This window comes from Caretta caretta, chromosome 27, assembly GCF_965140235.1.
Source record: "Caretta caretta isolate rCarCar2 chromosome 27, rCarCar1.hap1, whole genome shotgun sequence".
Lineage (NCBI taxonomy): Eukaryota > Metazoa > Chordata > Testudines > Cheloniidae > Caretta > Caretta caretta.
This window is the reverse complement of record NC_134232.1, coordinates 10,940,512-10,967,238: the sequence shown is the minus strand read 5'-3', so window position 1 is coordinate 10,967,238 and position 26,727 is coordinate 10,940,512. Positions and strand designations below refer to the sequence as shown.

Genomic DNA, 26,727 nt, shown 5'->3' with positions numbered 1-26,727 from the left:
GGTCCTGCTGCTTCCAGACTCCCCCTCTCTCCACTGCTCCGACCCAGTGCTGTTAGTTGGAAATGCTCTTCGAAGGCACTGGTACCCACTTTGCTGCTGCCTAGTATACTGGGTGTGTGGGGGTATTGAGAATACCACTTCAGAATAATCAGGGCATAGGCACAACCCAGCCATGCTCCTAGCCTGCCCCCCCGGGCCATCTCCTGGTGCCTATTGTGCCGGGCCACCACACCAGGCAGAGGGACTCCCAGCATTGGGTTTATTTTGGGTGGGAGCAGAAGGGAAGAGGGCTTTATGGCTGCCTTGGGGCCCTTTTGCACGAACTTAGCTAGGGTCACAGGGCAACAAACACTCTGGCTGCATAAGCCTATGCGGTCGGCTGGAGTAAGCCCATGGGGCTGGGGAAGAAGGATGGTCCAGGGGTTATACCACTAGGCAACTAGGGTTTGATTCCCTGCTGTGCCACAGACTTCCTGTGTGACGTGGGCAAGTCACTCAGTACCCGAGCTGTACCACAGGGGTAACACCCCGGCCCTACCTCACCGAGGGGATAAATACATTATAGACTGTGAGGTGCTCAGACACTCTGGTGAGGAGGGCTGCAGACGTACACAGACACCGTGTAAGACAAGGAGAGGGACTTGGAACCGATCCCTGCAGCGAACGTGGTGCTGGGGCGAAATGGAGTTGTGTTTCTCTAGCCAGGATAGCTAGATTCCCATGTGGTCCCTGCCAGACTAGATGGGCCCTGTCACCTCAGGGGATGCCCTGACAGGGTTCCGTACTTGGCCTTTGGTTGCAGGCATTCCAGGGGGCAGAGCAGGCAGCAGCAGCTGGGAGGCGGTTTCCTTAGCTTCCCTCCCAGTCTTTGCTTTCTTGTACTGTCCTGTTCTCTGGCCTGCTTCTCCTCTTCTTCCCCGTGTCAACAGGGAGGCCACAGGGGAGATGCACGTTCTTCCAGCGGCTGCAGCTGTGGTGCCCACAGGGTGCCCCAGCCTCCTGCCTGGGGCTCACACAGGGCCCGCCTCTGCGTGTGTAAGAAAAGCCCCAATGAGTCATGAAACGCAGAGGCAGCAAAGCCCCGGGGCTTACACTGCAAGGACCAGTCCTGTGGCAACCAGGGGCTTTCCCCTCGCGCTCCTGGGAGCTGACGGCCGGAGGTGCTGAAATGCTGCCAAGTCTCGTCTCCTCCCTTGCTCTGGTTTTCTACCTGACGCAGACTGGACTAGGAACAGTTCTCAAGCATGGCTTAAAGCATTCAGCACGGAGAGACTGAGTGTTGCCTGTAACACCCAGGGCTGCTGGGGAAGCTGGGGCTGGACATCGGGGCTAACCCACAGCCCTAGGGGGAGCTGGTTCTGTGTAACTGGACTTCGCCGTGCACTGTTCATATGACTTCCCACTTCACTCTGAAGCCTGTGGCCGGCGTGCTGTGGGCCCTCTGTATCTGTGTGTGGTTCTCTCTGGGGTCTGTGGGTCGTTGCAGAGACTCTGGTTGGTCCTGCATTGCCATCTGCTGGGGACACATGGATCCTTCCTCTGCCCCACGGCTCTGGTTTCTGTTGTGAAAGGGGAGGTAGGAGTTTCTCCAGCAGTTGTCATGGTGCCGCCCCCTCTCCACCCCACATACTCTGCCCCTGTTGATGGTTTAAAGGGGGTTTGGTTGCGGGTGGCAGCATGAAGTAATCCAATAAGACCAGCCCCATCACAAAGTGGGGCAGAGGGGAGGGGAGGAAAGTGGAGAGACAGCTCCTCTCAGTGCGGACCAGAGGGGGCTCTGGAGGGGTAGGTACGCAGACAGCCCCACCTGGTGTGGGGTGGAGAGGGCTTAGAGATGCATGAGGGTGAGTACAGAGACAGCCGCTCCTGGTGTGGGACGGGGGAGCTCGGGGATGTGGTGGGGGATACCCAGACAGCGCCTCCTGGTGTAGGGCAGAGGTAAGGACATTGTGGTTCTCTTTGGTTGGTACTGGGAAGACGGATGGGCTCAGGGAAAGTCACCCCATCCCCAGCAGCCAGAGCCCAGCCAGGGAGATGGGGTGAGGGCAGGAAGGGGACTGGGTGCAGCCTGATTAGGCCACTGGACTCCCTCTAGCTTGGGACCAAGGCTCCTCCAAAGGGGCGGGGTCTGGGCAGCCAGTGACGCCACCTGGGTCCCAGCCAGTCACAGGCAAAAGCCATTCATCAATGTCTGGCCAGGGGCCAATCAGGCGAGGGCTGCCTTGCTGTCACGCAGTCAATGACAAGAGGGCCTGTTTTCATGGCCAGTGGCTATAAAAGTAGGGCACGTGGGGGAAGCTGGGAGTCAGGACTGGTCCTTCTGGCATGGAGACTGGGCCAGGCCAGGCAGGGAGGAAGGGGTGGGTGGATGTAAGGCTGGCTTGGCCTGGCATGGGTGCCCCAAGGGCAAGGTAAGAGAGTGACCCGTCCAGACTGGGGTGCCACACACACATATTTTGACAGTAACTTGAGGCACACACACACTGATCTCCCCCACCCCACACTGCCAGGACCAGAGCTCCCAGGTGCTGCAGGGAAACCAGCTCAGTGGATTACCAGTCCCCCAGATGCACTGCACCCCCAGTGCCAGCCTGTGCACCCCTCTGAAACCCAGCGCCTACTTGTGGAACCCCAAAACTTGCATCCCCCTACAACCTCCAACTCCATCAGGGTGGTGCTGGGGCTCAAGGATGCAAAATGCAGCACCGGGATTCAGGGGAGCTGTGCTGTAATAGGGTTTGTGGGGCATAGTGTGGCCTTGGAGTTCAGGGTGTGTGTGCAGGGTGGCACCACGGGACCAGTGCAGTGCAAGGTGGCATCAAGATTTGGGGAGAGGCAGGGTGGTACCAGAGTTTGAGGGGCTAGAATAGCACTGGTATTCAGAGAGGGGTTGCAGGAGTTTGGGGGATGGAGTTCAGGGAGCAGAATGATGCTGGGATTCAGGGAGGGGCTGCAGGGCCATCCTGTGCTATCCTGCCTCTTCCCCGAACCTCAAGGCCCCACCCAAGCCCCAGTGCTGCCCTACACTCACTGAACACCAGCACTGCTCCACCCTTGCACCCCAAACAGTGATCCTGTACTGTGTCCCCATAACACTCTTACAATGCAGCTGCTCCGAACCCTGGTACCATGCTTTGCATCCCAGCGCCACCCTGCGTCCCGCACCAGACCTGTGCGCTGCATGGTGTACCCGAACCCCTGCACTTTCCCCAAGGGCCTCCCAGCTTCCTTTAAACTTGGGGAGCAGCAGTGTTAGGGTGTAGCGTGAGCCCAGCAGGCGAGGCTTGGGGGGGGGTGAAAGTGAGAAATGGGGGGATCCTTCCCCCCCCCCAAAGAAAAGAGCACGAGACAATGAGATGGGTGAGGGTGGGAGGCAGAAGAATGGATTCTTGGACCACAGACCCTCCCCTGCTGAGGCTGTTCTGCTGAGCAGCAGCTGCTAGGCACAGCTCATATGTGGGTGGGTGAGGAGCAATTTGTGCCTTTGGTACCCATGCACTGCCCTTTGCACTCTGTCTCCAAGCTGGGACAAGTCAGCCACATGCCAACAACTAATGAAGCTGTCCGGGGAGACTGGTGCCAGCAGGAACGGGGCTTGGCTGGCGGCCAGGCCGAGTGACTGGAGCTCGCCAATCCGGCTCCATAGAGAATGTCAGTGAGGCAGTGAGAACACGAGCTCTAGGTCCTTCAGTCACAGCCTGGAGGCAAAAGCAGGGACTCTCCCATTCCCCTTCCAATCATCCGATCAGGTTTTCCGGCCCACCTCACCTCACTTCTCCCCGCAGGTACTGCAAGAGCCATCTCCTCTGCAGCTCCTGCTGTCAAGAGCAGCCCTCCCTGTGTCCCCACCGCATTTCTATCCCCACCTCTTTTCTCCCTCATCCTGTGCTAGTTCTCTCAAACTCGCCTCGCCTCTGCTTTAACGTAACCACGTACGTTTCAGGGCACCTTCCATCCCAAATGCCTTCAAAGCTATGAACAGCCAGTTCTGGGGTTGGGCTATGTGACAATCAGGATCCAGACACCGCAAAGGAAGAACAAGGGGTCTGAACCCCAAAAAATGAGCAATTGGATCAATGGGTTGTATACAAGGTTATTGTGTATAAAAATATGCCAGGTAACGTCTTTTATGAAAGCTTGTAGTGTTCTGAACTTTTGGGCTTGAGGAGATATGTATATGGACTGTGGATATGAATCCGTGTATTGATGTATATAGAATAGCATGCTCATGACCAGAACTACAATTTCAAATGCACCTCAGAGCAGGAAGGGTCTCCTCCCAAACCAGTTCTTTACATGAAACTAACTTAAGAATAAATGGACACAAATCAGATGTCAAGAATTATAACATTCATAAACCAGGCGGAGAACACTTCAATCTCTCTGGTCACGCAATTACAGACATGAAGGTCGCTATCTTAAAACAAAAAAACTTCAAATCCAGACTCCAGCGAGAAACTGCTGAATTGGAATTCATTTGCAAATTGGATACTATTAATTTAGGCTTAAATAGAGACTGGGAGTGGCTAAGTCATTATGCAAGGTAGCCTATTTCCCCTTGTTTTTTCCTATCCCCCCGCCCCCGACGTTCTGGTTAAACTTGGATTTATGCTGAAAATGGCCCACCTTGATTATCATACACATTGTAAGGAGAGTGGTCAGTTTGGATGAGCTATTACCAGCAAGAGAGTGAGTTTGTGTGTGTGTGGGGGGGGGTGGTGAGAAAACCTGGATTTGTGCTGGAAATGGCCCACCTTGATTATCCTGCACCTTGTAGGGAGAGTGGTCACTTTGGATAAGCTATTACCAGCAGGAGAGTGAGTTTGTGTGTGTGTGTTTGGGGGGGGGATGAGAAAACCTGGATTTGTGCTGGAAATGGCCCACCTTGATTTTCATACACATTGTAAGGAGAGTGGTCACTTTGGATAAGCTATTACCAGCCGGAGAGTGAGTTTGTGTGTGTGGTTTTTGGAAAAAGGGGGGGGTGAGAAAACCTGGATATTTGCTGAAAATGGCCCACATTGCTTATCATACACATTGTAAAGAGAGGTTTCAGAGGAACAGACGTGTTAGTCTGTATTTGCAAAAAGAAAAGGAGTACTTGTGGCACCTTAGAGACTAACCAATTTATTTGAGCATGAGCTTTCGTGAGCTACAGCTGATGAAGTGAGCTGTAGCTCACGAAAGCTCATGCTCAAATAAATTGGTTAGTCTCTAAGGTGCCACAAGTACTCCTTTTCTTATTGTAAAGAGAGTGGTCACTTTGGATGGGCTATTACCAGCAGGAGAGTGAGTTTGGGGGGGGGGGGCGGAGGGTGAGAAAACCTGGATTTGTGCTGGAAATGGCCCAACTTGATTATCATACACATTGTAAGGAGAGTGATCACTTTAGATAAGCTATTACCAGCAGGAGAGTGGGGTGGGAGGAGGTATTGTTTCATGGTCTCTGTGTATATAATGTCTTCTGCAGTTTCCACAGTATGCATCCGATGAAGTGAGCTGTAGCTCACGAAAGCTTATGCTCAGATAAATTGGTTAGTCTCTAAGGTGCCACAAGTACTCCTTTTCTTTTTGCGAATACAGACTAACATGGCTGTTACTCTGTAACTTCAAGTACCCATCCATTGTCCAGCCAGGGAGGGACAATGGCAGACCATTAGAGATAATGGGAAAACATGGAAACAACTTGAAACTGAAAAGAAAACCCCAGTCTTGGAAAACTAAGGCCTGGTCTACACTAGAAAATTAGGTCAGTATAAATTCCTCACTCAGGGGTGTGAGAAATCCACACACCCCAAGTGGCATAGTTAAGCCAACCCTAGTCTTCGTGTAGACAACGCTAGGTCAGTGGAAGAATTCTTCTAGCTACTGCCTCTTGGGGAGGTGGATTATCTATGCTAATGGAAGCATTTCAAGCCCAGGCTGCTGGAAAGGCAGGAATTTCCCCCACCATGAATCACCATAGTCTGAGTGAAAGGAAAAGAATGGCAAAGTGTTTTAAAAGAGAAGGGGTTTGATGTAAAGCATAACCAGAAACCGAGAGCCAGCATCTAGGCAGGGCCCTGTTTGTGAAACGCTGGTCCCCTCTATGATGGGTACACTGGGAAACTGTCCAGAGGCAATAAGTATCTCCTATTAGAAAAGGGAATTTAGCTAGTGGAGAAGTGGAAAGCCTAAAGTTGTGTCCGTATGTGTATTTTCTGTGTGGCTTGTCTGTGGTAGCTCTCCCTCATTACTTCAGCTCTGAGTCTGCGGTTTTTCATTATACCTTCTGTTTATTTTTACCCCCAGGTCTCTGCTGTGCAAACAGTGCGGATTGTGTGTGACAAACTGAGCTGATAGGCAGGGTTCTCTCCTTCGGGAGTGATGAACCAGAGGGGGAAAGTCCGCGTGTCTGGTAATTGCGACCTCGGGGAGATGATTCGGGAAGACTTGCAACTGGAAGGGCTGGTAGAGTGACCCTGAAAGGAGTAAGTAGGTTGGTGGAAGCCGAGGTGAGACCTGTATGTTTGTGGGCTGGCTACCGGTGTCAGGGCTCTGAGCCAAAGCAGCGTCACTTTAAGACACCCAAAATTACAGGGCAGGTGGTGACAGAACCCTTAATGCTCTGAGTGATCCCCAAATCATTCCTCATACAGCCCCACCGCCACTGGGGCAGACCCTTCCCTCCTCTTCCATAAAGTGCCCTGCATCTTTAATGACGGCGCAAAACAATGTCTGCCTAGCAAGGACGAAGGGTCCTGCTGGATTTTGAATGTGGTTCCAGAGACCCTGCACTCCCTAACCCTGACCCCAGCCCCTTAAGCCACTGGGCCGTGGAATTTATACCAGCGGCCCTCTGCCTTGTACAGGCTAAGGCTTGCATGGCAGATGCTTTGCAGGGCAGAGCCATCTTGTCAGGGACGGTCGCTGGCATCTTTGGCACGTCAGAGGCAGCTGGAGGGGGGATCTGAGGAAAGAAAGAAAGAAAGAAAGAAAGGATGGCTGGCTGGCTGGCTGGCTGGCTGGCTGCAGAAAAGGCAGGAGGAAGAGAAGATTCTTTCCTCACTCCCTGCCAGGGGCAGGGGCCAGAGGGAATGAGCTGCTGGAATCTCCCAAGGAGGTCACAGCCCCAGGGGGACAATGCTGCTGGTAACCACAAGAGGAAAGTCTCCCACCCCTCCAGCCCTCACCCAGCAGAGGCCCTGAGAAGCAGCATCTGTAACCCAAGTCCCCTAGCCCTGCCTTGGAGGGGGCTCTCGAAGCGTGGTGTCCCTGCGAGCGCCGACCTGCGGATGAGAATGCTGGTCTGAGCTAGGCAAAGGCTCTGCTCCGGCCACTGTGGGGACCAGCTGGTCAGAGAGCCCCCCAGTCTGCTGCTGCTGCTGCTGCTCGGCACCTGCCCGCAACAGCGTCCAGCCAGACACACTTTTACAGGAGGCTCATCAAAGTAGTTCTCAAGTATCCCTCTACACCCACAGGCACTGGGAGGGATGTGCTGGTTTGTTATTGTAGGGTCGCTGATGAGTGCTGGGTGTACTGGCTTATTTTAGGGTCTCCCTGAAGTCTGGGCCGTGCGCACTGGTTTGTTATTGTAGGGTCACTCCCTCCTGCTCCCCAGTTTGTCTTGTGTGCACTGGTTTGTTTTTGTTGGGTCACCCCCAAGGCTGGGCTGTGTGCAGTGGTTTGTTATTGTTGGGCCACACCCTTCCCCAGGCTAGTCTGTGTGAACTGGTTTGTTATTATAAGCTCGCTCCCCTCCCCCCCACCCCCACAGGCTGGTCTGTGTGCATTGGTTTGTTAGTGTAGGGTCACCCCCCAGGCTGGTCTGTGTGCACTGGTTTGTTAGTGTAGGGTTGCTTGTGAATGTTGGGCCACTGACATTTTCTGGGGAATTTAACCCCCTCCCCTCCCAGTCTTCAGGATACACAGGCCAGCAATTGGGGGTGGGGGGCATCTCTGTGACGAGCCAAGACCCTCATGTCTCCTTCCCACACCTGGGAAAGTGGAGCAAAGGCCCCAGAGTGAATGGCTGGTGCTGGGGGTGGGGGCACTGAGAGGATGAAATGGGGCTGGGGCCTGAGGAGCAGGCAGTTAAGCCCTCTGGACTAGGAGGGGCTAGAGACAAGGGAGTGCAGGGCTTTGGGGCAGGCGTAGTGAGCCTGGCAGGTTGGGAGTGGGCAAAGAGACTGGCTAAAGGGACCTGTGAGGCTGGAAGGGGTACAGGGCAAAGGGTGGAGTTGGGGGTTCTGGGGTGGGGGGAGCCATGGGGAAAAGGGTGAAGTTGGGGGGGTCTGGGGCGGGGGGGCTATGGGGAAAAGATGAAGTTGGGGGTGGAGGGTAGGGATGGAGACTGGGAGCGCTTGAGGCTCTAAAGACGGGGTTTGGTCCCTGAACATTGCCATCCCAGTTTCCGCCAGCAGGTGGCGCTGCAGGATCACGAATGGGGAGCCGCGGGGGCGGGGCTAAGTGGGACTGTGGGCGGAGTCTCAAGTGGCTAGGGGCGGGGTTGTGAAAAGGTTCTGTCTCATGCGAGGGAGTGGGGAACAAGAGACAGTCCCAAGCCGAGGCGTTAGGGACCGTCACAAACGGAGGAGAAATCAAGCCGTGATTAAAGAGAGCTCTGGCTTTACCCGAAGATCTTTGGGGGAGCCCAGGCCAGCCAGGTGCATGATGTTCCCAAGAGATGAGGAGCCAGGTCTGAATTTCCTAGAAGCCACCCCCAACAGAGTGAAAAGAAAAGGAGTACTTGTGGCACCTTAGAGACTAACCAATTTATTTGAGCATGAGCTTTCGTGAGCTACAGCTCACTTCATCAGAAGTTTCTTGGCTCTAGGGTGACTAGATGTCCCAATATTAGGGGCTTTGTCTTATATAGGACTCTATTGCCCCTCCTTCCTGTCCCAATTTTTCACACTTGCTATCTGGTCACCCAGTTTGGAACCTTGCCAAGGCCATGCTGCATTAATTCGTTCTGTCACCCTGGGTCCACTCCAGACATGTTTCCTGCCCCCGCTAAAGAGCAAGATGTGAAAAGATAGTCCCCCACACACTTTAGGGTGACCAGATGTCCCATTTTTATAGGAACAGTCCTGTTTTTTGGGACTTTTTCTTATACAGGTGCCTATTACCCCCCAGGCTCTGTCCTGTTTTTTCACAGTTGCTGTCTGGTCACCCTAGAACACTTATGCATTTGATCTGAGCTGCTTCTAGCAGCTCCGGATGAAAAATCACCCGCTGTTCCCTTTTCTCAGAGAGACGCCTGGTCCTACAGTGCTGTGAGAACACACGCAGCAGCCATGCGGGCTGAAGGCAGAATGGACCGTTTTTCATGTACACTAGGCCATGAAACAAATCTGCTGTCCCGAAGTAAAATAAATATTTCAGCCCCCTCAAAGCTATGGTATGAAGCCGCAGGGTGCAGAAGTTCACTGCAAAGATAACAAATGCAGGCTCCTCGGGAGCACGGCTGCCACCGAAGGAAAAACATTTAACAAAAATAGACACGGCCCAGGCTGACGCTGTGCCTGCATCCAGAGTGATTTTAATGGATGAGTTATAAACCCCTCAAAAAATCAAGTCCTGTAATGGAAAAAGTGACAGTCTTAATTCTGCATGGTACACTAATAGGAGCACACAGGCACCCACGTGCATTACAGACAGGAGAGACCAATCGGGAAAAATGACCCATGTGCTATAAAACTTTATTTGTTGATCATAAAAGAAGCTGGGCATGCCCAGTTTACAGAAGTGGATTGAAACGTACCAAGCCCTTGATGAGGTAAGTATCACACAGCTAGCCAATTCTCCTTCATTCGATTTTCATTTTTTTCTTGCTATTGATAATCTGGGGTGTTAAAGGGAAGGAAATGATAGCTCTGGAAATAGGATTTTTCCCATAGCTGGGTCCTTTAATGATGTTTGAGCCGACAGCTATTTGCAACAGGATTGTTTTTACAAAGTTAACAACAGCCAAAACTGCACAAGGGAGGCAGTACTGCCTAGTGGCTGGAGTGCTGGATTGGGACTCAGGAGACCTGGATTCTATTCCGAGCTCTGCCACTGGCCTACTAGATGACCTTGGGCAAGTCACTGCCCTGCTCTGTGCCTCAGTTTCCCCATCTGTATAATGACCTGACCTCCTTTGTAAAGTGCTTTGAGATCTACTGATGAAAAGCGCCTTGTAAGAGGGTATTTTGGGGAGGGGGGGTTATTAGTGCTCATCATTGGGATGTTTTGAATCTTACTCTGACAGGGTGACAATGATTCCTGTGCACTCATCTCCACCCTGCACGTGAGAGGACGAGACAGTGGCACTTACTTCATGCTGACCCTCTGCACAGGCCTGGCCATCCCCAAAAGGGATCAAAACGTTGGTTGCCTTGGGAGACAGCGGAAGAGATTTTGGACGTGGCTGAGATATTCCAAAGAGCTTAGGGGGACCTGGATGCCCAAGCCCCAGCTGTTTGAATGAGAAAAGGGCAAGCAAATCCCTTCCTATGGTTTTGAAAGTCTCAGGCTCAACCCTCACTGAGCAGCAAGCAAGCATTGGCTCGCTGCATCAACAAGGGTACAGGCACTAGTGACAGCCCCGCAAAAAAAGCAGCCAGCTCTTTACTGGTGAAACTGAAGATTCAACTATAGTATGTTCTGGCTCTGCTCATACCAAACAAATTGTAATTGACTCTCACGCAGCGCTTTAGGTGGTGTAAATACAAATGATCAACCCTCCTATTCATTCCTGAGGAGTTCTGTCATTCTTTATGGATCTTGGGCCAGGTTCTGCTCTCAGTTACACCTGAACTAACCCCATTGACGTCACTCCACATTTACACTGGTTTAAGGAGCAGAATTTGGTCTGTTAACCAGTCAATTCTCCCAACCCCAACCCTCCCCTTTAGCATGCAGAGAATTTCATGGCACTGAGACCGGGTTTAAAGCAGTGTCCGTGAAAGGCTGGAGTTCCCCCAGGAGGCACGGCCCATGTCAGCCATCTTGCATCCTACCCCAAAGCTTTTATCAGACTTTTCATGCCAATTTGCAAACGGCTAATCGAATAAGGTGAGGAATCATTTGCCGTCGCGGTTCAGACCCATCCAATCAGGAAGATCCAGGCGCTCTCCTCTGGGACGTTCACTTTAATAAGGACCATTTAATTTGCTCTTTGGCAGATTGCAGAACCTATTAAGGAAGTGGGGGGAGGGAAAGGAGAAGAAAAACAGAGAGACATTAAGCCCCACAGCCTCAGGGATTCTGCAAACGGATTACAGCTCCATATGAACTCAGCAGGACTCCTTCACGGGCACCAGGAGACCCATTCAGTGCCAACATAAACCTGCCCCATTCAAGAGGGAGATTTCTGATGTGTCTCCATGAGACAAGCCGGGTGGTTTGTGTCCTGATTTCTCTCAAACAGCCACTAGGTGGCAGATGTGCCTCTTCGATACACTAGGAGTGGCACCGGCTGTAGCAAGGACTCCAGACAAGGGGGTGAGTGAGCTCCTTTTGCCTGTATATTTCTATAGCTCCCTCCATCCCTGGAAGGAAACAGGGACTCAAGTCCCAGAGACCCGACAGCCATAGATTCCCCTCGTTCTCAAAAGCGCTCAGGCTGCTCTCTGGGCTCAGACGCTCAGGAAGATGCAAGCAGTTTTGCAATGTCATGGGGGAAGGCACTTCTCTCCACTCGCCATGTCTCAGCGACCCTCCCTCCAGCTGAGGAGGGCTCTACCTGAGCCAGCAAACTCCATTCCACGGTAAACATCTGATGAAGTGAGCTGTAGCTCACGAAAGCTCATGCTCAAATAAATTGGTTAGTCTCTAAGGTGCCACAAGTACTCCTTTTCTTTTTGCGAATACAGACTAACATGGCTGTTCCTCTGAATCCAGGAATTCGGTGTGTCCGGGAACCCCATTTTAGCCTCAGTCAGCATCCTGGACACTAAGCACCAATCAGCAGGTGTCACCTCATCAACAGAGTTTGCTGGGGCTAAAGCTGGATCCTAGAAAGAACCCCTGGTTTGAACATCCTTGGATCCAGGAGGCCTTCACATCGGGGTCTTCATATCGCAGCTCAGGGGAAATGCTGGCTGGAACTGATGTTTAAAACCAGGTCTTGCACCTGTCCACCAAATACAGTTCCTGATCCAACGTAGAGGGTAGATTTTTCCAAGGAGCAAAGACATCAGTGCTGATGGGAACTGGCTTTAGACCCGTCCACCTGACCGGGGACTCCAAGCTGTGATCACCCTGGATACACATGCCAATTACATACCACAGTGTGTGTTTGGCAGCCAGCAAAGGGAAACCGGTGGTTGGGACCGTTACAACAGGTGACCATGTACTGTCAAAGAACCCGGGTAACTATAGTCGCGGTTTAATGTCATTTTTAGCCACCCCGCCCTCAATCTCAAATGGGTTTCTCCATCCAGCCGTCCTGACCACCTGGCGATTTGCAGAGCTGAGCGTGTCTATGGGTGGAAACATGCTAAACCACCTGGGGCGAGGGGAATTAGGACAGAAGAGAGAGGCAGTTCCCTAGGAGAGGTATGATGCCAGCCATGCACAGAGGTGAGTGGGTACACCAGGTGGCGGCAAGCACTGGCTGCACCGTGGATACAGAGCAGACACCAGGGCAAGGAGGTTTTTTCCAGCTGGTTCCTTGGAGGGGAGGGGAGGAAGGGGTTAAGTGAAGTGACATGGGTGCTGCAGCCACAGGCAACAGAGGCATGTGCAGAGATGGGCCCCAGCTGTGGGAGTCACTTACTCTGCCTGGTGTGAGAAGGTGGTTAGTGCTGGGTTAGACACGGACTCGGCCGCAGGGCTCATGCTGACAGGATTAGTCTAGACAGAAAGACCTGCAAGGAGAGAGCGCATGAGGGGCACTGCAAGGTTCCCGCTGATACTCCCCACGCAGACCCTGCCTTTCCAGCTGCTTGGAGAGCCGCCCATCCCCCCGCCCAGTATGGGATGTAAGGAACCTGCCCAGAGAGGGACACCCCGTCCTAAAGCCACCCACTCACCTTGCCCCATTCTGAGGAACCAGGTGGAGCCAGGGGCTTGGTCTGATGACTCTCAAACCTGCTGTGGGCGCTCAGGCGTGTTGTTACAAGGCTGGACCCAGCAGAGCAAAGCCTGCTAGAGGCACGTGAGTTCCAGGCATAGCATATTTCTATTCCAAGGTTTTCCCGACCTCCCCCCGACCCCAAAGTGATGCCATGTGGTGAGAGCAGGGGGAATTGGGAGCCAGGAACCCTGGGTTTTGTGCTTGGCTTGGGAAGGGGAGTGTGGTCTGGTGACTGGGAGTCAGGACACCTGGGTTCTATTCTAGAGAGGGAGGTTGGGGTTAGAGCAGAAGATTATAAATCAAGACTGGTGAGTTCCCTCTCCTGTGTTTGACACGCGGTGTGAACTTGGCCAATTCACTTCACCTCTCTGTGCCACAAGGTCTTTAAATGGAGATAAAGATACACATCCCGGGGGGGCTCTGAAGCGTCCTTGGCCACGGAAGGGATATTGACACACTGTTGTGAGTGGGACCTGGTGATTTAAAGGCTGACAGCTCTCAATGTTGGGAGGTGCTGTATTGATGCTACAGGTGCCGTGGGGGAGGGGGCAGCGGGGGGGATTCTGACCAACCCATCCATGCGGACAGCCTCAAGGGGTAGAAGAACCCCTCCAAGGGTCCGTGTGCCCCCAGGGACTGGGACTATAGAATACCCACTACTCCTCCTTGTGTCACACAGCCTTGCTTGGGTGCTCCCAATGGCTAGCACAGTGTGCTCAGGAGCTGATCCCTGCAGCGCATGGTGTCCATCTCCTCCATGCTGGTGCCCCAGGGGCAGGCCACTTCACCAGGCCTCCTCCACTGCCCAGGCGCTGCCCGCCCACGCCAGCCCCCAGAGAGGAAAGGGGAGTCCTGGGACCCTTACCTGGGCGACGCTTTGCTCAGACAGAGGGCTGTCGTCCACCTAAAGGAAGGGAAAGGACAGGGAGGTTTAAGGAGGCAGATGGATGGGGGGGAAGGGAATGGGAGCGAGTGCAGGGCTGGGGTGCTGGATCAGACAGGGTACATGGGGGGAGCAGATCAGAGGAGCTCGGACAATTTCATCGTCAGGGGACGATGGCCAGGAGACAGAGTGGGAGCTAACCTGGGGTGGCCCGAAGGGAGGCGCAGAAACCAACCTGCGGCTTCCCTGGCTCTCCCCAGGCTGCGCCTTTCTGAGCTGCAGCCTCTTGCCTTGGCTTGGCAGGAGGTGCAGGCTGGCAGCCATGGCTCGGAGATAGTGCATGTGGGCTGTATGCATGGGGGCGGGGAGAGAGATCACACAGGCTGGAGGGCAAGTTCCCCTTCACTAGATGTGATGGGGAATCCCACTGGGGCATGGCCTTGCTTAGCACCTGCTTTCAGCCTCTGCTAGGGTGCTGTGTCTCTGCACCACTCCCCACGGGTGCTAGCTTGTCTGCATGCACCTTCACCTACAGCCAGGCCACCTGCTTTGGGATCCCAGCACTACAAGGAAGCTAGGTGGATGCAGGCTGGCTCAGCCCTTGGATGGAGGACCCTGTATGAAATACCTGGTGAGATTTTTCAAAAGCACTTATAGGGACTTGGTTGCCTCATTCCTTAGCAAGCCCCTAAAGCCAATGCCTGAGGCTAGGGTGAGCTGTTCTCTGGAGGGTCAGATTTGGGGCGACACACAAACCTGAGGTCATTATGACTGTTTGCCAGCATTAAAGACCCGTAGGCACTTAGGGGCATTAACCCCAACGTCCTGGCCATGCTCCCAGTCAGGTGATCGCATCCTGCCCATCTAAATTCCCTCTGTAGGTTCATCTGAATGAAACCAGCTTCACTTCCTGTTGTGCTGGGCAGCTGGTAAAACAGCTGCCACATTCCACCCCAGAGGTGGCTGCATTTCAGCCATGGGAGGAGTGAATCCAGCAGAGCCCTCCCCTGCCTTATGGGATTTTTATAAGATGAAGCTCTTTGGGATCCTCAGACGGAACCGGGCACGACATTACGATGGTTATTCTCATTGGCCCACACACATGCGCAGTGCAAGAGAACCCATGAGGAAGGCTCGCTCAGCTGTCCATGCTGCCCTGCAACCCACTGCTCAGCCCCCTGGAACCCCTTGGGATGACATCATGGCGGTGGAATGCCATTCTCCTTCCCAGCTGCCTGTGGCCACGCTGCTATCGGCCCAGGCCTTGTGTTACGCAAACACAGAGCGCGCCGGACATAGCAGTGCCTCCCGTCACAGCTGTTTCCAACAATCTTGGGGGGAGCTGGATTAGGAAACGCCTATGTGGCTTGCATGTCCGCTGTATTTGTTTACTCTGTTCTCAAATAGAACAACCGCCTCCACTCTGGCTAATGACATGCCCGGGCAGCTCTGGGCTCACATTACATCAGCACAGATCAGCTGCTGTGGAAGAGGCAAGTCTTGCTTCGGATTGTTCTGCTTCTCTTAGGCCTTGGTACAAGCATGACAAGCGTAGCTCTGGACGTGCCCAGCAGACAGCACACAGCTAACATGACTCAGTGTGTTCATGGAGCACCATTTCCCCCGGGGTGCCCTGTGTCAACCATGCTGGATTTTCCAGCCCTACTATACAACAGTGCATGCTGGGAAACTGTTGGCTATCCCACAATGCCTTAGCTGTTGGTGCACAGGACTGCCCATGCAGTGTGCTCTGGGATATCCTCCCAGCCAGAAGCCTGGGAGGCAGGACAACTGGTTAATTTGATTACACCTACTCAGTTAAATCATCCAACCTCCACAGCAGGACAACCATGCCAGAAGCTGGTAATGACCAGATAATCGCGTCATGGGCAGAGTTGTTACACCGTAACCCCACAAGGCTGGGGACCCAGCTGCGCCTTGACATGAACTTTGTACAACCTCAGTACAAATTGGTATTGCCGAAAACTCCTGAGCAGACAGCAAAATTCTCACTCTGTTAGCGTTGCTCAGACTGTGATTTAGATCTCTCCTTGAGCCCAGGGTTCAAATGGGATAACCCCAGAAGCAAGCACACATGGCTACTCCAGGCTTGGAACGATCCAATTAGCTTCAATCCGTTTTGAAGGCGATGGATGTTTATTTCGGAGAACTTTGGTTTTTTTACAATATTTTTATCAACAAACTCTGTCCTGGCGGGAAATGAACATGGATGCTCCTTGCTAGCTTGTCAAAATCTAGCAACACTTGAGATTTGCAGTAGGTTTGTTGATAAAAATCAGGTCCCGTCGTTAATATTCCATCGTCATACCTGTCGGATACACTTGAAGGCAGCGGGAGACTCTAGTTCTCTATGAGAGCATGGTGTCCTACTGGGAACATTTTAAAAAGTGCTCAGAGCCCAGCAGCTCTGTTTAGATGCCTAGGAGGGTGGTGAAGCACTGGAATGCGTTACCTAGGGAATCTCCATCCTTTGAGGTTTTTAAGGTCAGGCTTGACAAAGCCCTGGCTGGGATGATTTAGTTGAGGATTGGCCCTGCTTTGAGCAGGGGGTTGGTTTAGATGACCTCCTGAGGTCCCTTCCAACCCTGATATTCTATGATTCTATGAAATGGGAGCGGTTGGGTGCCGGATCCGTGTGAAAATCGATCCCTTCCCGCTCCCTCCGTGTCAGTTTTGTTTGTTAAAGATTTTTGGATGGAGGCAGAAACTGACAATGAATAATGATTACTAATGAAAACAGAATCTCTCCAAGCCTGATTGCCACTCCAAAGTCACCCATGGCATGCAGAAGAGGGTGTGACCTATCCAGCTAGCCCACCAGAGCTCCCCATGGCCATGTAGCAGGGCCACATGTGACATGCTTAGAAAGAAGTGACCTCACACCTGCTTCCCAGCTGGCCGCTGCCTATTTACCGCCGTTGGCAGGCACGGATTCACTCTGCTCTGAGTTACTGGCGATGTAATCAAAGAGAACAAACCCGTATGCCGCAGGCTCCGAGACCGTCTGGGGTGGAGAGAGTTAAAGAGGGAGATTAGAGCAGAGGGCTCGAAGGGCAGAGAAATGAAGGGGAGCAGCGGGAAGCACTCACCCTGAAGTTCACCTTCTGGATCACTTGTTGAGGATCGCTCTCCAGAATCACGCTATGACCAGGGGGAGAAATGGGATTTTCCAGTCAGATCACAGCTCTCTTAAGGGCACTTTCATGGTGCATTTACTCCCCGTTGCCATAAAATGGGACATGAGCTCTGAGCTGGGGCAAGGGGCCAGATGGACAGCCATAGAAACTGACCCCCTCTCCTTGCCCCAGGAATGGGTACAGCATAGGCCCTAGCAGGGCAAGCTTTTCCCCCCTCCCCACCAGCAAACCTCAGCTCTGATAGGGCATTGGACTGGGACTCAGGAGATGTGGGTTCAATTCCCAGCTCTGGCCCTGGCCTGCTGAGTGGCCATAGGCAGGTCACTTTCCCCTCTCTGTGTCTCAGTTTCCCCATCTGTAAAATGGGGTTGGTTTAGCAAAGCGCTTTGAGATCTCTGGATAGCAAGGTGCGCGATGTAAGAACCGGGTTGTGGTGTTAGCAGTGGGAGTGAAATTCCGTGGTCTCGGCCTATTCAGTACTCGGCTGACAAAGGGGTCGGCTAGCGCTGATGGTGGCTGTGGTTGGTCCACAGGGGGCGGGACAGAGACTTGCCAAACTCAGTTCACGTTGGCCATTAACAGCCACCAGATGGTAAAGGCTTTGGGTTACTAGCGACATGGCTAGATTTGAACTGGAGACCCAGAGACAGAAGATTCCCGCTCCGAGCCAGCAGCCGTCCCACACCCAGCACTGTACTGGGAAGCCCGTCTGCCCTCTCCCTTTCTTCCCCGCCCCAGCTCCAAGCAAAGCCCCAGAGAGCAACTGCACATGGCGCCTCACCCCCCGTCGACGATCTCATCCACCACAAGGAACACCCCGTCCAGGTTGTCCAGCAGGGAGCGCTTCTCTACATTCTTCCTGAGGGCAAGACAGTATGAGCTGGTGAGAGCTTGGGATGCTCCATACAATCAGCCCCCAGACCTGGCGCTGCTCCGGAGCTCTGAGTCCCAACACAGCTGCAGAGACCTCCCCCGACTCCCAGCCAAGTAATGCCAGCTGCCAGAGGCCCTCATCTGCGGGGGAAGGGTGACACCCGCTGTCTCATTCTGAGGCCCTGCAGCGGGAACTGGTCTCCAGCTCTACGGCATGCCTAGCATACGGGAGTCTCGTGCTGAGAGCAATCAGCTGGGAGCCAGGACTCCTGGGTTCCCTTCCAGCCACAAGAGCAGGTGCAGTCTAGTGGTTACAGCATGGAATAGGAGTCAGGACTCCTGGGCATCGCCACTGAGTCTCTGGGTGACCTTCAGTGAGTCACTTTCCCTCTCTGCACCTCAGTTTCCCCATCTGTAAAATGGAGAGCACAGCAGCCACCCCACAGAGGGCTGCTATTGGGATATTCTGCTAGCGCCCAGGGTGTGTTAGGCACTTCACTCCAGGCTTTCAGGCTATGAGGCTTGATTCCTTCATGTGGGTAAAGGGCTTTGAGACCCTTGGGTGGAAGGGTCTGGGGCAAGGCTCAAGCGCTGATGTTATTAGAGCCAGTTTGGGACCCTGGAACCTGGCCCTGGGCAATCTCGCTAGATGGGATCGGGACCGCTGGCCGTGACCACGTACTCACCGTAACATGTGATTGAGGGAGTCGAAGAGACAGGTGAGAACTGCCACTAGCATCAGCTAAAGGAGGAGAAGGAGACATGGGTCAACCAGGTGCAGAGCTGCCTTCCTGCCCACAGGAACCTCCTTCCCATGCTTGCTCTGCCAGCAGCCCCTGGGTCTCGAGGTGCCTGACGGACACCAATCCTACTACTGGCAGCTGGACAGAAAGCCATGGCTGCAGCATCCACGGGTCTCCTAGGAATATGCTCATGCAACGGGACCTGGGCACATCAGGGAAGAGGAGACAAATCCCTCCTCAAACTCCTGTGGGGCAGAGCAAGAGCAGACAGAGCTGGGGCGGGGCCTGAGGACATGAAGGGCTGTCTGTGTGCGGGGCCTGGTGAGTGGGAACGGAGCGCCTCTCTCTCACACGACAGGGTGAGTGGGGAAAGAGAAGAAACTCCCAGCATGGAGCGGGACCGCCTGCTCTGTTATCCTCTGGGAGGAGCGGGCCCCAGGGAGTTACCTCATTTTCCTGGGAACTCCCCACCACGTAGAAAAAGAGGTCAATGCTGCTTTTATAGACAATGGTCAGCCCCTCCAGAAAGGCGATCTCACCTGACACAACGGGAGGGAAGGAGAAGAGGGGGCAGCGTTAGGCTGTTGCTGAGCACAGATCTCTGTAACGTAAGAACAGGCCGTCCAGACGGGGAGATGGGACGGGAAACCTGGCCTCACCCCTATGGCAGGGCAGCAGGCAACGCATCCACACCATGGGAGGGCCATCAAATGCTTAAAATTCCTGGTTGCCTCCTTTCGCCATCAACAGCCCAGTGTGCCCAGCATGGCAATGCTGGTTCTCTGATTTGCCAGCATGTGACTGTGACGGCCCCAGTGCATTCTGGGACTCCTAAAACCTCTCCACGTCTTACAGCTTCCTACCCACCCTTGGACGCAGTGTCGTAAACGGCACAGGGCTGAGCGAAAGACCTCATCTCATGTGTTGCAAGCTCCGCTTGTCAACCTCCTGGGCCAGGGGGTGTGTGCGGATATGAGATGTTGTACAGGCCTTGCCAGCGTCCTCGCGCTATCTTTGGAGCGATTTGAGATGATCGCCTCCATGGTGTTATCGTCAATATCGGGACCCCTCCCTGGACTGCAGTGCCCGTGGGAGAAAGATGTCATCACACAACCCAAGGGATGCACAACTGCTGGCAAACTTCATATAACCCAGCAATATAAACAGCCAGTGGCCTGAAGAAACACACAGGAAAACCCTCCTCTCCATCTTCTGCTCCCCTTCCCAAAACTCAGCTACTTACTATCAGTTTTGTGGGTTTTATTGAAAACGCTCCTCTCAAAGGTCTTCTGTTCTTTCGTGGATGGAAAGGTGTCATCGTAGTACTGCAGGGGATGGGAACAAAGGAGTTAGAGCAGCCTTGGGACCAGCCAATGGGACAGGCAGAAAAAGGAAGGAGAGCTTGGCTAGATGGAACCAATCATGGACACAGAATCAGTACAGAGACCCCTATCTATACTGACAGGCATGTTAAAGAACAGTTTGGAGTGGCTGGGAAATCGTTGCTTAAATAGATTTGGGATCACTGTTGATCTCAGCAAGTCAAGGCCACTTCATTGTCCCTCTTCAAATTCTTTCCTTAAAACTTGCCTGGGCAGTGGTGCCCCCAAAACCTGGACATCAGATAGGCGTGATGATATCGCTGCTCATCATGCCCACCAGTACTGTGTTATTTCCATGTGCTCCCTGCATTGGTCTGTCTCTCATAGACTTAGATTGGAAGCTCTTTGGGGCAGGGATTGTTTTTTTGTTCTGTGCTTGTCCAGCACTTAGCTCCCCCCTCCCCAACTCCTCATCCATGACTGGGGCTTATAGATGCTACCATGATACCAGTAATAATAATCAAGAAGTTGCAATCAATGTCCATTACCCCAGGAGCTTCCATAACAATCACAGATGCAAGAAATTATAAAGATCAACTAGCCCAACACCCAGCGAGTCCAGTATATAACGCAGTCCCGGCCCACTCAGCGGAGGTATCAGAAAATACCATTCTGTCTGGGGTGAACATTTAAAACGGCAAATGCTGTTAAAATGAGGAAATTGCCAGGTGTCTTACAGACAGCTGCAAAGACAAGGCTCATAATTTGAACAGACAAAGGCTGGGAGGAATGGATACAGCAAAGCAAGTGACTGATGGGTTTTGTTTGCTTCCTGCCATGTTAGTTCCATGATTTGCATGTGTGTGTGTGTGTGTATGCGTGTGCATGCGCATGTTAACACTTAACTGAATATAGGTGTTGCCTGATCTATTATTGTGTATTAATTACATTGATTACACTATGAGGTTTAGTAGGTTCTTATCCCAAGATCATGCCCAGTATTATTAAAATTAAAGTTTAGTTGGGAACCGCGACATGTGCAACTGCAACGCTCACCCTCACACTTTTGAATTTGCAATAGTTTTGTTAACCCGGTTAGCAAAGTTACAAACACTCCAACCCAGCAAGGTAGATAGAGACAACACAGAATGTGCACCTGAGCGTCCATATACTCACGCCATCCCTTGCAAAAGGACCCAAAGCGTAAGTCATCCTCCTCCTCACCATCATCATCATCACCAGTGGTTGTCAACCTGGCATCTTCCAAGGCACACAGGCCAGTTGATGACATCCCTATGCCTAAGGCATACTCCCCTTTTCCTTGTTTGTATTTCCTCATCCTGCTACTGTTGGGGTGCCCTTTCTCCCATAGGTTACTAGTCAGATTAACTGAAGTTTATTAGCATATCTGTCAATTAGTTACCATGGCATTCTTGTGGTCAAACATCTGCTGATGTTCCTAATGTAAAATATCCCAAACTGCTATAGACCAGCATCTTGTGGTTACCTGTCAGCAGTTCAGTCATTACAGCAGCATTCTCTCTTGTGCTAACTTACGATCTAGGGTTAGCTGCTAAGCTATTGTCTTACAGGCCTTGTAGGCTCATTAGGTTGCTGCCTTATCTAGCAAGTACCTACAGGGCACACAGGCCTCATGGAGGAAGTGTGTTTTGAGGAGGTCTCCTGGCCCAGGTCAGTGGCAGTCTTCCAGGTGCTGGGAGATGAGCATGGGAACATTATAATCACAGGACCCAATCCTGCAACTGGATCTGTGCTTTAGCATGATTCCCAGCTAGAGTTAGCAAAGCGCTTCTGAGAGCAGGGCGAGTGTCATCACCCCCATTTTACAGATGGGAGAAACTGAGGCACGGAGAGGGGAAATGACTTGCCTAATGCCACACAGTGCCAAGAAAAGAACCCAGGAGTCCTGATGGGTGCCCTCTATGCTGGCCCATATGGGCAAGGATGTAACTTTTGCCCAGGTAGCTTTATACATCTCCTAAAAGCATTCCAGGCTGCTGCAAAAGAGAAATTAACCTTGTCTAGAACTGCCATGGAAGGGCAGCGGCCTCCATAAAGCCATGATGCCCCTGGCTTTGCTGCTCGCCTCACAGGAGCGTCTTCCCCACCTCACGGGGAGGCCAGAGACCTGGGGTTAGGGTTTTCTTCTAGGGCAGGTGGGTGGCATTTACCTTGGCTAAGAGTCGCTGTCCATCATTGTCCAAGATGAATATGGCCTTGACTGTGTAGAGGGAAGGCTCCTGAAACTGACACAAGGACAGGGTGAAGCCAGAGGCTGCATCCAGCAGCCCCCAAGGTGTGTCCAGAACCCAGGTGCCTCCCATGCCCCAGGACTGGGTCTGCGACGCCTCTCCCTGTTGTCCCCCTCAGTGACTCCTTGAGGCTGAAATGGGGCCACAGCACTGTTTCCTCCCACTGAAAGCGCCCAGAGAGCCTGGCACTCTCTGCGCCTGGCCTTGTTCTGATTCACGTCCATCCCTGTGAACCCAAAGGCCCCGCTCCACGCCGGATCCCCAGTCCCAGGGCCAGAGGGGATTTGAGGGCTAGGGGTGGTCTGCGAAAGGGTCCATCCAAACCCAAGTTCTGTCATGCACTGACTGCTCCAGAGTCCAAGTCCAAGTGTACCACAGAACCTGGGCCGAGAGGACTGAGATGGGCCTGCCCCAGAACCTGGGTTGAGACGGTTCACAGGGACCTGGCCCAAGAACCTGGACTGGGACGGTTCACAGGGACCTGGCCTCAGAACCAGAGCTGAGAGAGGGGCCTGGCCCCAGAACCTGGACAGGAACGGTTCACAGGGACCTGGCCCCATAACCAGAGCTGAGAGAGGGGCCTGGCCCCAGAACCTGGACAGGAACGGTTCACAGGGACCTGGCCCCAGAACCAGAGCTGAGAGAGGGGCCTGGCCCCAGAACCTGGGCTGGGACAATTCACAGGGACCTGGCACTTAGGGTGACCAGATATCCCGATTTTGGGGTCCTTTTCCTATATAGGTGCCTATTACCCAGCACCCCTTGTCCCGATTTTTCACACTTGCTGTCTGATCACCCCACTGGCACCAGAACCAGAGCTGAGAGAGGGGCCTGGCCCGAGAACCGGGACTGGGACAGTTCACAGGGACCTGGCCCCAGAACCAGAACTGAGAGAGGGGCCTGGCCCGAGAATCTGGACTGGGACAGTTCACAGGGACCTGGCCCCAGAACCTGGACTGGGACGGTTCACAGGGACCTGGCCCCAGAACCAGAGCTGGGAGAGGGGCCTGGCCCCAGAACCTGGACTGGGACGGTTCACAGGGGCCTGGCCCCAGAACCTGGGCTGGGACGGTTCACAGGGGCCTGGCCCCAGAACCAGAGCTGAGAGAGGGGCCTGGCCTGAGAACCTGGGCTGGGACGGTTCACAGGGGCCTGGCCCCAGAACCTGGACTGGGACGGTTCACAGGGGCCTGGCCCCAGAACCTGGGCTGGGACGGTTCACAGGGGCCTGGCCCCAGAACCAGAACTGAGAACAGCTGCTGCAGTAGACTCCCCTCCAGCCCCCTGGCACTGCCCCTTCTCCCCAGCGCTGTCCCCCCATCTCTTCGGCCCCAGGGGCTCTGCCTCCTGGGACTCCCCCCACCGGGGACTCCCCCTGCACCCCCTTGGCTCTTCCCCGGGGGTCCCCCGGCTCCGCCCCCGGAACTCCGAGCGCAGAAAGTTTTGCCCGGCGGCCGGGAAGTTGGCGAGTTGGCATCGCGGCGGCGCCCCCCGAACCCCGGGGCAGGGGAGCCGCCCGCGCCCCCTTCCCCGCAGCTCCCCACCGTACCAGCAGCCTCGTGGGGTCCATGGCTCCCGCGGCGGCTGCTGCAGCTGTCCGGTCCCCGCCGCCTCCGCCCCCCGGGGCAGCCCCCTCGGGGTGCTGACGTGGCCGGGCCTCGGGCCGCTGCATCCCGCCGCACAGAGAGCTCGGCCGGGCCGCTCCGCCCCATGCACCGCGGGGTGGGGGGGAAGCAGAGCCGCGCCCCCTGGGAGCTGTAGGAAGGGTGTAGCGGGGGACGCAGTCCTGGGGCGCTGGGCTCCCCTGTCTACTAGACCATCTAGGGAGAACTCTCCCCCCCACCGGGCAGCCTGCACTAAGAGGGGGAATCGGGGGTTCCCCCCACCCCGCAATACTAGAGAATCTGCCCCCACCCCCACAGCCTTGCAATAATGAGGGGGGCTTGTAGCGAAAATCAAGGTCCTCCCCTGCACCCACCACACAGAAATAATGGCGGGACCTAGGGTGATTCCTCCCCCCTTCTCCCCCCATCAAACTGTCTCCTCTGCAGTCAGCAATGGGGGGGGAGGGAGGAGAGAGAAAAGGGAGGGAGGGCTATTCCCTAAATGGGCTCCCCCCTGCACCCTGCAATAATAGGAAGGATCTGGGGGTACCCTCAGGCACCCCAGGGCAGTCTGCAGTAATGTGGGTGATCTGGAGAGCTGTGTCCCCGCGTCCCCCCCAATCAGGGAAGATGGGAGGATCTGGCTGTTTAGGTGAGTCCATATAGTTATGTATGTGTCACCTGGGGTGGCGGGCAGGTGGAAGGTGAAGGCCTGGCAGATGGCCCAGAGGTGTGTCTTCGCAGCAGGCGTGGGACGACAAGGATTATAGCTCCACTGTGGAAGAGCTCCTGGCTAACCCGATCCCTGGGTCCAGCGGCTCAAACTCAGGGGGCCTCTGTGTCACCTATGGATGGGACACATGGAAGCATCAGAAGAATCCAGGGCAGAGCATGGGGAGAGAGAGAAAGTGGATGGGTGTGTCTGTGTACACTCACAGCTGGGCCCAGGAACAGGCTGGGATTGGCACAGGAGAGAAAATGGCTTGTAAGTGAATGAGTGAGACACAGGAGCGAACAGCTGAGAAGCAAGAACCAGCCTGGCTGGCGAGGCTTGGGACAGCATCAAGGTTTTATGGGGTTCTGCATGGACAGGCAGGCTTCCATAATACACTCCGAGCTGGGGCTTCGGGTTATGGGAATTTAAGTGGGGGTGATCAGAAAGTTTAGTGACAGGTGAAGGTGATCTATCTATCTTTCTAATCACCCACTATCTGAGTGCTGCCTTTTGGGTGGAGGGCTCTTGTCATCTGGATTCAGATGGGATAGGAGAGATCAGGGCTTTTCTAGATTAGCTCCCAGGGGAAGCATCTGTTTCTCCCCTCCTTCCTGCATCGTGGGGGTCTGGAGAGCGAAGTCCCTATGGGATGGCGTGCGTTGTATATGCCTCTAGAAGTAGCTCTGATTCCTGTGGAACAGGTTCGCGGGTTGGAGAGAGTGATGCAAGGTAGGTGGGTGTACATCTGAAAGGGGGAAATAGGAGATCAGGTGCAAGAGCCTCAAGGGCAATCATTTTCAGTGTGGTCTGTGCTGTGTTCACAGCATTTGCCTTTGGCACTGATGCCAGAAGCAGCAGCAGACACACTAATGTTAATCCTTTCTTTGCCAGTCCTCAACGGCACCTGTTGTCCTGCCAGCAACCATAAAATATTACAGTGGAATATTACAAAGGACACATTCCTGTACTCCCACTAATTCTCTCTCAGCTTCCTTCTCTGGGGCCCCCTCTAAGACACACAACTCTGCGCTCTTAGGCTGTACCTGGAACATTCAGCCGCACACCAAACACCCCTGCACACCACACTCTCTCTTTTGACATGAGGTAATTCAAGTCTTATCACTCATCCCGATGCTGCTGAAATGGTGTAACCGGGTTGCTTGCTCGATTTCTCAATGACTCACAGAAAGTGCCACCTGTTTTATTTCCTTGTTTGCTGTCACCTTTGGGATTGTAGGCAAGTGATGAGATGGAAGGAGACAGACTCCTGCACTGGTGATCGGGGGACAGATCCTCTGAAGTTCCCAGCATGTTGGGTGTGGAGGGTCGGAGTAGGGGGCTGCTGAAAAGATGGCCCTGATGACTGAGTGATGGGCTCTTTTGCAAATCTGGCCTTGGCTGTGGCCCATATTTTGACCTTTCAGCTTTGAACTTTTGAAGCTGTTATAGTGAATTTCCAGTCATGCCTGTGCCCCCACGAGAGAGGAGTCCTGCAGACTTTTGCTGAGGCTTCGCTGCCACTGCTGTCTCTTGGAGTTCTGCCTGAGCGAGGACTGTAGGATTCAGCTCCATCTTTAGAAAATGCCCATCCACAAGTCTTCTCTGAGGAGGAAAAGCTCTTTCCTCCCCTCCAGTAAGTTTCCCTTTTATATCTCACAGTGATTGGTACCATTCTCTTGTACCTAGAATCATAGAAATGTTGGGCTGGAAGGAATCTGAAGAAGTCATCTAACCCATCTCTCTGCGCTCAGGCAGGGTTAAGTAGCCCTAGGCGATCCCTGACAGGGGTTTGTCCAACCTGTTCTTAAGACCTACCAGTGATGGGGATTCTACAACCTCCCTTGGAAGCCTAGTCCAGAGCTTTACTACCCTGGGAGTTAGAAAGTGTTTCTTAATATCTAACCTAAATCTCCCTTGCTGCAAGTCAAGCCGATCCCTTCTTGTCCTGTCCTCACTTGAGCACGGAGACTAATTGATCACTGTCCTTGTCACATCGGGACTTTCAGGGCAACCTGTACTGGGTACCCAAGTCTTTATGTGTGTATGAGTCACCCGCTGTAATGACTTCCCATCCACCACATGGGTCATCACTGGGGATTGAGCCCAAGACC

The 26,727-nt window shown here is 53.7% G+C and overlaps 1 protein-coding gene across 4 annotated transcripts; it reads right to left on the bottom strand.

Annotated features, from left to right (window-relative positions):
• Nucleotides 1-9,666: 9,666 nt before the first annotated feature.
• COPZ2 (coat protein complex I subunit zeta 2) lies at nt 9,667-24,013 on the bottom strand. Of its 4 annotated transcripts, none has more exons than XR_007353849.2 (10): nt 23,847-24,011; nt 22,217-22,291; nt 19,946-20,027; nt 19,150-19,241; nt 18,646-18,701; nt 17,868-17,945; nt 17,039-17,090; nt 13,911-13,949; nt 12,746-12,836; nt 9,667-11,160 (listed from the first exon to the last, which is right to left on the bottom strand). XR_007353849.2 is itself a non-coding variant. In XM_048830319.2 (10 exons), the coding sequence occupies exons 1-10, from the start codon at nt 23,967-23,969 to the stop codon at nt 11,118-11,120; spliced, it is 666 nt and encodes a 221-aa protein (XP_048686276.1). In that variant the 5' UTR covers nt 23,970-24,013; the 3' UTR covers nt 9,667-11,117. The 4 variants fall into 4 exon arrangements, 3 of the variants coding, with proteins under 3 accessions (XP_048686276.1, XP_048686275.1, XP_048686274.1); XM_048830319.2 differs by lacking the exon at nt 12,746-12,836 and adding an exon at nt 16,928-16,953 and having other exon boundaries at nt 23,847-24,013; XM_048830318.2 differs by lacking the exon at nt 12,746-12,836 and having other exon boundaries at nt 22,217-22,285.
• Nucleotides 24,014-26,727: the final 2,714 nt, after the last annotated feature.

What these genes read in the sequence shown, in the direction of transcription:
- COPZ2 (XM_048830319.2), bottom strand. Translation starts at nt 23,969, where the DNA reads ATGCAGCGGCCCGAGGCCCGGCCACGTCAGCACCCCGAGGGGGCTGCC. An exon ending in TGGACCCCACGAGGCTGCTG is followed by an intron (nt 22,292 to 23,846) that starts GTACGGTGGGGA and finishes TCCTTGTGTCAG; the next exon opens with TTTCAGGAGCCTTCCCTCTA. An exon ending in TCCAGAAGGTGAACTTCAGG is followed by an intron (nt 16,954 to 17,038) that starts GTGAGTGCTTCC and finishes TCTCCACCCCAG; the next exon opens with ACGGTCTCGGAGCCTGCGGC.